This window comes from Clinocottus analis, unplaced genomic scaffold (genome assembly GCF_023055335.1).
Source record: "Clinocottus analis isolate CAN_PGR_092001 unplaced genomic scaffold, fCliAna1.0.p SCAF_3, whole genome shotgun sequence".
In the NCBI taxonomy this organism is placed as follows: domain Eukaryota; kingdom Metazoa; phylum Chordata; class Actinopteri; order Perciformes; family Cottidae; genus Clinocottus; species Clinocottus analis.
Window position 1 is genome coordinate 3410008 of NW_027176042.1, and position 12443 is coordinate 3422450.

The 12443-nt window shown below is 41.4% G+C and overlaps 1 protein-coding gene across 24 annotated transcripts in view; it reads right to left on the reverse strand.

Annotated features, from left to right (window-relative positions):
- Positions 1–545: 545 nt before the first annotated feature.
- The window catches only part of nfasca (neurofascin homolog (chicken) a), a 118249-nt gene continuing 106351 nt past the window's right edge, over positions 546–12443 (reverse strand). For 17 of the 24 annotated variants that reach the window (XM_068594926.1, XM_068594924.1, XM_068594923.1 and 14 more), the window contains 3 exons: positions 12141–12210; positions 9307–9342; positions 546–2036 (listed from right to left, as the gene is read on the reverse strand). In XM_068594926.1, the coding sequence (XP_068451027.1) occupies positions 1808–2036; positions 9307–9342; positions 12141–12210 (335 nt within the window). In that variant the 3' untranslated portion in view covers positions 546–1807. Of the gene's footprint in view, positions 2037–5806; positions 5817–9306; positions 10094–12140; positions 12211–12443 lie in introns of those variants that run through there. The other 7 variants (XM_068594938.1, XM_068594935.1, XM_068594934.1 and 4 more) reach the window with 3 other exon arrangements.

Genomic DNA, 12443 nt, shown 5'->3' on the forward strand with positions numbered 1-12443 from the left:
ATAATGACCAGAAAAGGGTATGGAGGGAAGTGACTGACAGAACTGGAGGTTGGTGGGTATGTTAGTTAGCTAGCTGACAGCTAACGTCTCTATATAGACATAGAGCATTTTAGCAGCTTTTCTTAACTGTTTTCAATGAGAGTGAAGCTTTTTGCAACTCCTTCCTTTTTAACAGAAGCGCCCTGATAACTTGAGCTGAAAAAGAAGAAAAGACATTTGTGGGCAAAACACAAGGCATTGATGTAGTCTGAATACACCGGAAGGATCCGAGCCTCTCGTGCTGCATTCGTGTCCCATTCGAGAGAATGTAGACATTTCCAAGTTGAAATTATTACACATCTCAACTTCCAGGAGCAAAAAACAAATATGGAAAATTGTGGTTGGGAATCTGAACTTCCACAATTGTAGTGCCAATTGAGAAAAGACATGCAGGTAAGTTGTGTGTGTGTATATATATATATATATATATATATATATATATATATATATATATATATATATATATATATATATATATATATATATATATATATATATTGTATATATATATTCATTTTTAAAACCCCTTTCTTCCTGTCATGATACGTCATTGTGTGATCACCATGTTGGATTAAAGTTTCAATGTCTAGTTTGGTATAAAACGTACTTTCAAGAGTACTGGTGGAACAATTAATAAACCAAAGTCAAAAGAAAAACAGAAACATCTGTTAACATTTTCACTGTCAACCAACAGTTGTTCCTATTGGACATGAATGCAGCATTAGCCTGCATGCTAACTAAGGAATTCACTAGGTTGTGGTCTACTGTTGTTTTTTTAAGCAATGCTAACGTTCCTGTCTGTTGCCTTCCATTTCTTTTGCACTAAGTTACTACCATGCTCCAAAATAATAGTCTTCATTAATAACATACTGTAGCAGAGCTCGGTGCTTGTGACAGAAAATAGCCTTCCTTGTGGCAGCCATTTTGAACATCTGCACATTGTACAAGGCAGAGTGAATAAAAGCATGTGATTTAGCCTGCGAGGGGTAAAAAAGAAACCCAAAACGTGTACTTTTACTAACCAGGTTAAACCCAGAATGTTATGGAGGGGGTGATAGTGCATAGTTTTGCAGGGCACTAAAATGTGTGCCGGGACTGAATACAGCACTCATTAAGATTCAATGACTCGTCTACCAGCTGTGGAAAAACTAAAATCTTTCATTGCGTAAATATCAATATGATAAACATATCTGCCGGCATCCTGTTGAGTTTGATGGTTAGAAGCTGATATGTTACAGGACGGGCCAGTGTGTGTGTGTGTGTGTGTGTGTGTGTGTGTGTGTGTGTCTGTGTGTGTGTGTCTGTGTGTGTGTACTTTACCAGGACGCTACACAGAGGTATGAGGGGCGGAGAGCGGGGACACTAGAAATGTTTGGAGCAGAAACGAACCAAAGAAAAATCTCTAGAGAACGCTTGTTGATGCCTCCAAGTGCTGAAAGCTGCCCCGAAGGCACACTCCAAGTCTGTGTAAGGGCAGGCAGAGAGCCGAGGAAGACGAGCACTGTCCTCTTTGTCCAAACGCCACCTCCAATGGGCCAATTTCTTCAAGCTGGAAACTAAAATAAAGGCTTGTGGTCTATTTCCACTCCTGTGTTTCCATGACTTTATCTGCAGAAAGAAGCCTACCCAGTCTCCAGATAGGCCCTGCTGCGTCCCTCTCTGTTTTACATAGTAATATATTCATGTAGGTGTGTGTTTGTGTCGGGTGTGTGGTGCTGTGGTTTGTCGTAACGCCCTCAGGTCAGAGGGGGCCACCGGCGCTACAGAGCTACGCCAGCGAGTAGATGGCGTTGACGGGCGAGGTGGCCTCGGAGCTCTCGTTGCCCTCCGTCTCGTCCTTGTCCTTCTTCACGGTGTACTGGCCGATGAAAGAGCCGTCCTCGTTGAACTGGCCGTCACCGCCTTCGCCGTAGTCCACCAGACTGTCGTCGCTTTCCTTCACGTTGCCGTCCAGCGAAGTCTGGCTGCCCTGGAGGGGCTTGTTGTCCTCGTCGCTGCTGCAAAGGTGGATGGAGAGCAGAGTTGAAGGTTAAAACGGGGGTAGAATGCTGGTTCAGTGTCGGCAGGACTTTGGGACCCTGCCGACCCCATCGCGCGGGTTAAAAGGGGGAAGTGAAAGGTTATGTGGATTGCAGGTAAAGAAATTATGTTAATTCCATATTTTCTTAGTCGCGCTTAGTGACTGAAGTCACTTCTTTTCCATTTTTTCCTTAAAGGATTGGTTTGTTAATATGAATACAGTACTCACATGTTATAAGTCATTTGGAAGAGATCTCTGCAATTATTGCTCCTAAACCGGCCTTGAAGCAATTACACGGTGAGTCAACGGGACTAAATATGTTCTATGAGAAGATGTATTTTTAAGTTCAGCCAAAGCTAATATGAGGCTTCAACCAACTGAAGTGGATGATTGTTTCCTGGTGGTTGTGTGCAGGTTCATTAATGGTGTTAACTCAACTCCACATGCAATGACTGATTCATTTCCTGATGCCCTGATCGGGCTACTTTCTGTCAGTCCAATTTGGCAACACTATTGCAGACTTCTATGAACACAACAACGTGTGTATCCGTCAGCTGTTCTTGAACAAATATGGCAACATGCTGACAGCTATCAGTTAACACTGTTAGCGGACACAGGTGTTCTGTTTGTGACACTGACAGAATAATGTTTACTTTGTGGTCATAAGGTTTCCCTAGTTACAATTATATTTGGTTATATTTCACAATAACCCCACAGTTTGTTGATTAAATGTATTTATTATTGCCCACCGCAACCCACTAATGTTAGCTAGCTAAGCTAGCAAGTTGAAGTTTGCCACTAGTGTTGAAGCAGCTGAGAACTGCTCAGGTTCCTCCCAAACTACTGAACATTGCTGTCAAAGTTACACTACATATGTACGTAAAGGTAAAAGTAGTAGAATAGTACACTTCTGAGGACAGCTTGCATTCTAAAACATGCTTACTGTAGGCGGACACCACCTCAACACTGGCAACTTGTTTACTTTCAGTACTTCTCCAGCAACCGTGCTTCAGGTTAACGGCATCGGGCCCCGAACAGACAGAAGTCATGATTACAACTATGTCAACATTTGTATACCATGTGAGTACTGTATCAAGATAGACTTTGGAGAATCCAAACCTATCCTTTAAAAAGACAGCTGCATTAGCTTTCTCTACCAAAGATGCTTGTTAATCGAACGTTATAAGTCGATTTTGCAGACCACTATACAGTATTCGCCTCTGTGTTTTAAAAACAACCCTGTCTCCTGAAAATGGCGTTCATATGAAACTAATTGTTTTTAAACAAATAGGTTTTAGAGGAAAATATAGCCTGGATTAGGATTGAATCTATCTGCAAACTATTCACTGCCAATGCACTGTTAACACAGAATGAATCTGAAAAGAATTACTGTCAACATGTTTGTTTTCATTGCTCGAATCCCTAAAGCTAACTACACATGGGATGTACAGGATACGCCTGAATTATCTGTGATCACCTGGCTTTCTGGGAAGTGTAAGAACGTCACACTTCCTGGACTGGGACGAAAATACTACCAGTGGAATTATTACAAACTTAAGTACATATGGAGTATTTGGTAGGAGACAGGGGTGATTCAAAGAGATAAATACTGTTGTCAAAAATTCAAATCAGACATTTGCATACACATGCTAAATTGTTGTCGTATTCTGAGATCGAAGCAGGAGAACTCCAGCGCACCTGATTGGTGGAGCTGTGCTTGATTTCAGTTCAGAGCATGGCTGCATGTCTCTTTACTCTGATTTTCGGGGGCAGAGAACATCATGCACAGGGAGAAAGAGCTACGGACTAGCATTAGCTTTTTGTCTCAGATCAAGCCAGCAGCATAACAGCAGGAGGTGCACTCAAAGGATGCAAAGGTGAGACATTTTTCCGTTTGATATCTCTTCTTTGCTCAGGTCTGTGTTCCACATTTCAAGGTTATCAAACATTATGTATTCAGATTCCCTCTGCAATGACAGAATCTACAATGTAGCTTCTCAGAATTGTCATGCTCCATGCTGAAACACTTTGGGAACCACAGATATCACTTGGTACATGTTAAAAACCAGACATGTTGATAATCAAGAATACACGGCAGATGCAGCGCAATCACAATCTGACACAATTCAAATCCACCAAATGTCACTCTTATGGAAACCCAAAATCCAGTAGTCCTTCTATCGATTCACAAAAATGATGTTACAGAGTAGAGCGAGAGACAGGAAGAGAAGCAGCGATAGTGAAACGATGGATGCAGTCTTAGAACATATGCTGACATGGAACAAGGGTAAGAGATGAAGGGAGTGGGAGTTGAGCATGAAGTGGTAAATGCGAGTCATGTTTATATTGATTAAATGCGAGTCATTATTAAATTAATTAGGTATTAATTAGTCAAGCAGCCCGGTCCCAAAGAAAACATGTCGGCACTGTACGTTTCTGGAAAACTAAAAACTAGAATGTCCACTTAGGGCTGTTGGGGCGGGTGGTGGATGGATCAAACAAACACAGGACTTTCACCCAGAAGACTAATGTTAGTGTTTTTCGTGTGTTACCAAAAGTAAACTATGTCTGTGCTTGTTACGTAACGTGATCTAATAAAGTCCACATGGGGCGGTAGTTGAATATTTATACTCAAAAACCGTGATATTATTTGAAACCATAACCAAATAGTTTGGTTCACAGAGATAACCATGTGGCATTGTCCTAGGAAACGTATTTATGCTTCAGAAACATCCACATTGTGCGTATCCCATGGTTTTCAGAAATGTACAATGCCGACATTCTTTCTGGCGACTGGGTTGAGTCAAGAACGTCTCTGTTTTCTCAGCAGCTCGAGCTGAATGTCAAGAAGCCAGGTCACAAAAATGACAAAAGCTGCATACCGAGCCAACGAATAAAAAAAGTGTCACTTTCCAAATAGTTACAGACTACAGCGAGGGTGTATGTATTTGGAAAGAAGACCAATAACTTGTTGATTCAGGTGCGGATGTCCTCACAGCTGATCAATGCATCAGACTCCGTGTGCTCTGTAGTTTCGATATGCTTGGAGAGTGCCAGCAGCAGATCAGAGGGACATCTCTCGATGCACCAGGACCACTGAAGCGCTTAGAGATCTCATCTCTTACAGCTAATTAAATAAATGTGGCCAAGAGGCAGAGTCTTTTTCTAACCGTCTGCCCCGGTCACATTTGCCAAAGCTTGCTTTCATCTGTTGACCGAACTGCACCAGCAGCTCCAGTGAGCCACGGGGGGGATTTAAGAGAGATCCTTTTATTTCAGTGACTTAAAGATGTCTTCAGAATGAAAGAGGGCAGAGTTTGAATGATTCAATTATCTGATTAGGTGATATTTTTTTTTACTAGAAGAGCAAAGGGTCGGGTAATTTATTTAGAGAATGGGAGTGAGTTTCAGATAACCTTCCTCAGTAAAAAAGAACTGGCCAATCTGCAGCATCAGATTAACATGACTATAGAGTCAGGAAGTCAACTGACTGTGTTTTTTTTTTTTTACTTCTGTTGAACTTTACAGATTTGTATTGAGGCATTGTATGGGTTCGATAACATCCAATATTGGATTAACCATGCTTATAAATGCTGTCATTTGTTAGATAAAACTCATTAGGATGTTAACAAAGTGGAATGGCTCCAACAGACAGTAATCAATTCAAATGCACTGCAAACGAGCAATAAAAGAATAGGTTTTCTTTTTGCAGGATTAAGAAGGTTCTTCTCCTTTCATACAGTACCTTTCAAGAGCACTTTTGGACCAATGAGGAAAATAAATCCCGAAAAGAGACAGAGGACACAGACATAAAGTGGGGAGGGTAGAACAGAAAGACAGTCATGACACAGATGGACAACCAAACATGCAGAAATACACAGATACTGAAAAGGGAGATGAGGACAACATAACAACAACAACATTTATGTATCGTCATATATCTTTGAGGGTGTACCTCAATACATGTAAATCACCACAACCCTATTGGCATGAAACAGTAGATGTTTGAGCTTTGATTAAAATCATTGTCGTGGGGTAATAATATTTCTTCTCCGTATGAGAAAAGGGCAGCATAGCATATGTATCATCTAATTCCAGCTGGTTACAACTTGGGCCTTGTTTTCGTGGGTTATTTTAGTGGCCATCGTTCCCATTAGTAACAACACTGATGTCACCAGTTGCTGAGAAGTGGGAACACAGGGACTTCAGGACTACAAACGTAATGGGGCAAGAACCACGAGCAGTCAGTCAGTTTGTCTCAGCCCAGTATCTAGTTACTACACATCTGGCCATTCCACGCCTCGTGATGATGTACTAGTCCTACACTGTTGATGCTCTGGTCTGGCGGCAGCGTTGGGTTGTAAACAAGCAAACAGTTTGTCCAAACCGTTCATATGGAGGTAAAACTGAAAGTGAGCTCGTCTGAAAAGCCACTGATGACCCTTTATTACACAGGAAAAGTGTGTGTACACGACTGCAGCGAGTTGCATCTGCGAAATGTGATGGAAATTCTCACTTGCTTTTTGTTCAGAGTAAATGTGGCTGACCTGGAGGTTTGTTTACAACCCGCATGATGGCGTGATGCTTGTGTTCCTGACTTCACAGCGATGTCGCTGCATTCACAGATCTCAGCAATTTATACATATTTATATATATTTTTACAATGTTGATGGCCAACTGTGTAAATGAAGACCCAGGTTGTAATAAATTAGATTTATCCTTTAATTACAGGATAAAATCTCATGTGTTTTTCATGCAAGTAAAACTGTTTTTCGAAAAAAAAGAGTTAATGATGTTTCATTCTGCACACTAAAGTAGTGAAAAACTTCAGAAATAAGATCGAATGCAAATCTAGATGAAGCCAACAGGAGAAGAAATAGTCCGTCATTCCTGATGCTTTTCCTTTGATATACTTTCAGTAACATTCTCTATGAATACCATGTCTATTGCGCATTATTAACATACTCATAGTGTGTTATAATCTGCTTGTAGCACTGTTATCACAGGTCAAGATTTAAACAATTACAACACAACACAAAGTATTTTATAATGAGTTGTTAGGGTCAACTCATAATAATTCATAGCTGTTGGTCACTTATTGACTGATCATCATGTATTATAATTCCAATAGTTGTAAAACATTACAATGCATTTTATTAACAATGTTATATATATATAACAATGTTATTGCATTTTAGAACAAACTATGTTCTTCTATAATATAAGTATCATGATACTTGACCTTATAAGTGGTATGATTATTGTTAAAAAGCATTATGGATATTTATGAGTCCCGATACGTATAGTTAAACAGTGCATAAGCAGATTTTAACGCAATACAAATTCACGTTGATAAATCCTTCTGGATGTGCTCTTCAAAGAAAGTGTTACCGTCTTTTCGAAGGTCACAATATTTGTTTGTTCAATCTTTTGTCCTCTGAATGTTTCTCCAGTTGTTTGTTGCCTAAACCAGTTTCCTTAAGGGTGTCAAGTCGTGCCAAACGTAGATCATCCGGCCTCCCTGCCCTCACTAAGACCCCAATTGATTTTCCTCTCCATTTCCCACCTCATGCACCTGGTGGCCGATGCATTTTAAATGTCAGCCGGCGGAGGAAAAAAATGCAATTGCAATGCGATTAACCTCTAGAAGGGTGAAAAACATGTTAGTGCTTTTGGCTGCCGTACTGTTCTTTCTGGCTGCTTTCTGGTATCACATCCCCTCGTGATGCTGGAACAGCTGATCCATGAAGAGCCTTTTAAAGATCCAGACAAGCTCCTTCTGTACTGACTGATCCATATGCAACGCGGAGAAACAGAAATGCACAGGCACTGCCCATAAGGATGAATGGACTTGTGTAATGTCGCTCCCATATTTAGAGCAGCTTCGAGCCGTACAATACAAGAATAAATGGAGCTTTGGACTGTGCTGCAGGGGGCCATGTTCTGTGTGTTTTAATTGCGGTTGGGCTGCTAATGTGCTCTTTCCATGTGATTCTATTAAAGCCAAGGGATGTACCACAACTGTGATTAACCACAGGCCTTTTCTATTTAGTGCTGAACATGAATACAGTCTCAGCAGCTGCTCTGTTCTAATGATAACACATCCTACCTGAAATGAAAATGTCCCTTCAACTCGGCCTACTGTGGATTATAATCATGCTCGTTTTCATGTGCTTAGTATGCCAATTTAAAAGCAGAATAGTCACCGGCGCGTGGAAGATATTTAGTAATTAATGTGTTTTTATAGAGTACCTGTATGTCTCAGTTTGGGGTCTGAAGTGTTAAGCACCTGCCCCAAGGCTTCCACAGGCTAGTCAAAGTTAGCCTCATGCAAGACAAACCTAAGAAGTGCTGTGTTCCAATAACTGCGGCAGTGATCCCACATGTTGCTTCTTTTCTTTTGTCCAAACCGAAGCGTTTGTCTTCCCGCTGACTCGTCCCCAGTCAACCAGACTTAAATTGTCTTTTGATGCTCCTGCTTTGTTCTCCGAAAACAATTTTGAAAAAATCTGCGGAATTAAAAAAGCGAATCCAGACAGTTGCGATGCACTTTATCCTAATGAGACATCCGAGCTTGGCTGATATAAGACACTGCTGCCAGGTTTTTAACTCGTTTTAGGAGAAGCCACTCCATCACATCGATCCTGGCTGCCCTTCACCTTACATGTGAGTTTCAGTGTCTTTATTGTGTTCATTCACTTTAGAGAAAGTGTCACATCATCCCGTATTCACTGAGAATAGGAGTCAATCTGCTGTTTGGAACCAGGGAATCAATTCAAAAGGAACTATCTGTCTCCAATTTTCTTTCCTCTAAGGATTGGATTTGAATAAAATAGATTGTATGACTGCAGTAAACTCACATACTGCCCTGGCCTTGAAGATGAAATAGTTTGGTTGACAGTTTGACATCCTTAAAGGAACCAACGTCTGGCACTTAGCTGAATCTTGTTCATCTCTGCTATTCCCATTTACTCTCTGTGGTATCAGCTACTTAAAACCCTGTACGTCACATTGTTCAAGCAGTGCTTTAAAAGCCAGTTGGACTGATGCGGCTTTCCTCTTGAATAAAGTCTGTTTGCAGACTGACCAATGAGCCAGTCATGCATTTATCAGGCTCATTGTCCTGTTTGGTGTCCTTAAATAAGCTCCACCTTATCCAGCCCACGTTCTCCCCAGCTCAGGGAATAAAAACCTGCTCCTCCGACATGCACAGGCCAAGAGAGATGCCGTGCCGAAAACCAAAGTACCTGTTCTCGTTCTCGTTTTCGTTTTCGTTCTCGTTCCTGTCAGGGACAGACGACCCATTTCAGCGTGGAGGAGAGAGAGGGACGAGACGTGAGGACACAGGGGAGACAGTGAGAGAGAGAGAGAAGGGGGTGCAAAGAGAGAAAGAGGAGAGGAGGAGGACAAGCTCCACATGATACATGCATGTCAATCCTCGCATGCACACACACACACACACACAGAAAGGAACACACACAGAGAGCGGAGTGGAGGGTGGGGTCAGAATCAGAGCAAAGCGATGACCTTGACTGTAAGAGAAGGGTTGGGCATTACAGTAACGGTAGACTCATTATTGATTATAGAGCTAAACAGGATCTCACACACTGGAGATAAAATGAATCACACGGTATTAAGCACAGCGGGTGATAATAAATGCTGATCGCGCCTCTTGTCTCATTCACAGCTATCTTTTGAATTCCAACGGTAGATTCAGGAAGTCCATTCTGTTAGCAAACACTCTTCGCGCCAGAGCAGAGCTACACAAAGATAAGACATTCCCTCGTGATTTGGATTCTGTATGGATCATGGCTAGTCTATTACAGACAGGATGCTTGCTGTTATGGAGGCGTGTGTTCAGTGATAATAAAGGTTTTAGTGCCACTCTCACACAGCGGAGTTACAACATGACGTGTGCAGCTTGGGTTTAGAACGCAGGTTAAATTCAACATGTTTTTAGTCAAAGTGGGCGGACAGAGAACAGACGGACTCATTCTTCATTAAGAGGAATGAAGCCACAGAGATCAGTAGGACCTGGAGGGAGCAAAAGACACATCACTTACCAACACACACTGCACAGAACATACAGTACATCCTCGCTCTCCTGCGTATGATCAGTAAGTATCAGAGAAGACAACTGTACAACACACAGGCTTTCTGCCACATCAGAGACATGTTTAAGACCATAAAGGAGGTGTTGTCATGGCGAGTTGTTTGAGCGAGACAGCTATTCAACACGATTCAAACAGTCGTTTTTTTAAAAGCTAGTTTTAAACCCCAGAAGGTCAGCAGGTTGACAGCAACATTGCTTTGGAATGGTATTCAAGATGTTGGTTACTGTTGGCTAGATAATAATAAGAGGTTATATATTTCTCTCTGATCCCTTTTTTATTGCTTCACTTCAGCCAATTACGCAATACGTATCATGAACGCTACCTGCTAATTAATGCTGCCTGCTAATTAATGCTACCAGCTGTGCTGACACTTTCATGGTTAGTCATACATCAATTGAAAGATGTGACGATAACCACATTTGTTCCTTTTAGTGGGTTTGGGACACAATACAATATGAAACATGTTGTCCTCAGAGCCTTTTATGAGGGCTTCATCGGGGTGTAAAACAGCAGCTTCAAAAGAGATGTGTTTTCAAATGTGTCTGCAGGAGTATCGGAAGGAGCCATATTGGCCGAGGTATCATTAAAAAACAAATCCTACGCATACTCTGACTGAGTACTTCATTTGATACCCATCAAGTGAACAGGAGCTGTGTTTGTGTCCTGCTGGCTAGCTAATGGCCATCGCTCTACAGATTTCCATAGAGAGGCTCAACACCCTCCACCTGGTTCGCCCCTCCCCCCGGTAAACATGTGCCCTAAAACTCCTTTCTAATTGAAGCATTGTCTCATCTGATCTGGATTTCAAGCGGTGTCCGCTCAAGTGTGTTTGCGTGGTTGACGACACTACGTAGTCGGAGCGGGCTCAGGCCCACACCTTGTCTTGCCTTCATTATTTTTTTTACTGCTGTATTTTTGAAAGTTCTCTTATCCACTGCGAGGAGCTGAAAACGGACAGAATGGATTTGAATATTTAGAACAAGGATTTGTTTCTTCAACAGAATCTCTAAACTTTCCTGCAGTCCGACAGAGTGGAAGGTCTTTGTGTTCTTGCTGTTTTAAAGATATCATGTTTTCAAAGACCGGTGTGTAGGACCTGGCGGCATTGAGTGATGAGGTTGCAGATTGCAAGCAACTGAAACTTCTCCTGTTGAGCTACAGACGGGGAAACACTAGAGGCCCTGTCTAGACCAATGTTTGAGTTTGTCTGATCTGTTTCTGTCATAAAATGGCGCCCAGCTTCAAGAGAACCTGCTCCATATGCATACAGCTCATGCTAAGCTAACACAAACTGTTTAATAAACTACTTAATAATACTAAATTCCGTTTCTAGCAATAGATCCCCCTAATTTGTTACACACTGGCCCTTTAAAGTCATTGAACCTATGTGGCCCATCATGTTCAGTAAAGACCAAACATGACTGTAGAGTGCTGCAGGGATGACATAAAGTTAGCATCTTCAGTCTCTGAAGCCTGAAAGCAATCGGCAGAAGTGAAAAGCCACCGTGAGGCTATAAATAAAACACAACGCGGGAAAGGCAGTTTAATCTGTGTGCTGACGTCTTTTAGTGGATGTTTTTTAGCCACTTATTAGCTACTGCCTTTTTTCGGACGCATAAAAGCTGCACAATTATTTACTGATGTATTTTATGTCATCTGTTAACCACAGACCTTATTAAGGCATCTTACCAAAAACACATTCAAAAACACATTGACTTTGAGACGAGGGAACCTTCATTTCTGTGTTTTAGGACTCATTCCTGCAGCACCCTATTGCTTTAACTGAAATGTCTGGCTATAACACTTATGATCTTCATTCAGAATAAAAGAGGAGACGATACTACTTTGCTGTTATACAACCTGATCCATCACTAAAAAGTAAATGAACTTCAAATCATTTTAAAGTTTAGCGTTCAAACAAAGATATTCAACAATGAAGGTTGTGATACATTGTGATATATACTTACTGGTAATCGAAGGATCCGTCCTGGTCTTTCTGATCTACTGGGTCCAAGGCGAGATCTTTTTTGTCACGGACTAAGGAAGATAAAACAGTGACATGTTCAGCCTTTTGCTGTCGTGCTTCGATTTAAAAAACAAAAGCATCCACATGTTGAGGGGTTCCTGGAGTTAGTCTGAACAGAAACTCCTTCTATTAGTCCTCATCTGGTAATTCACTGCCACGTCTTTGTCTTCAGCCTTCATTTTATTAACTGTTAACTCACTTTTTGTAAGGTTAGCGTTTCAGTTACTTGGTTAGGTTTTGTAAA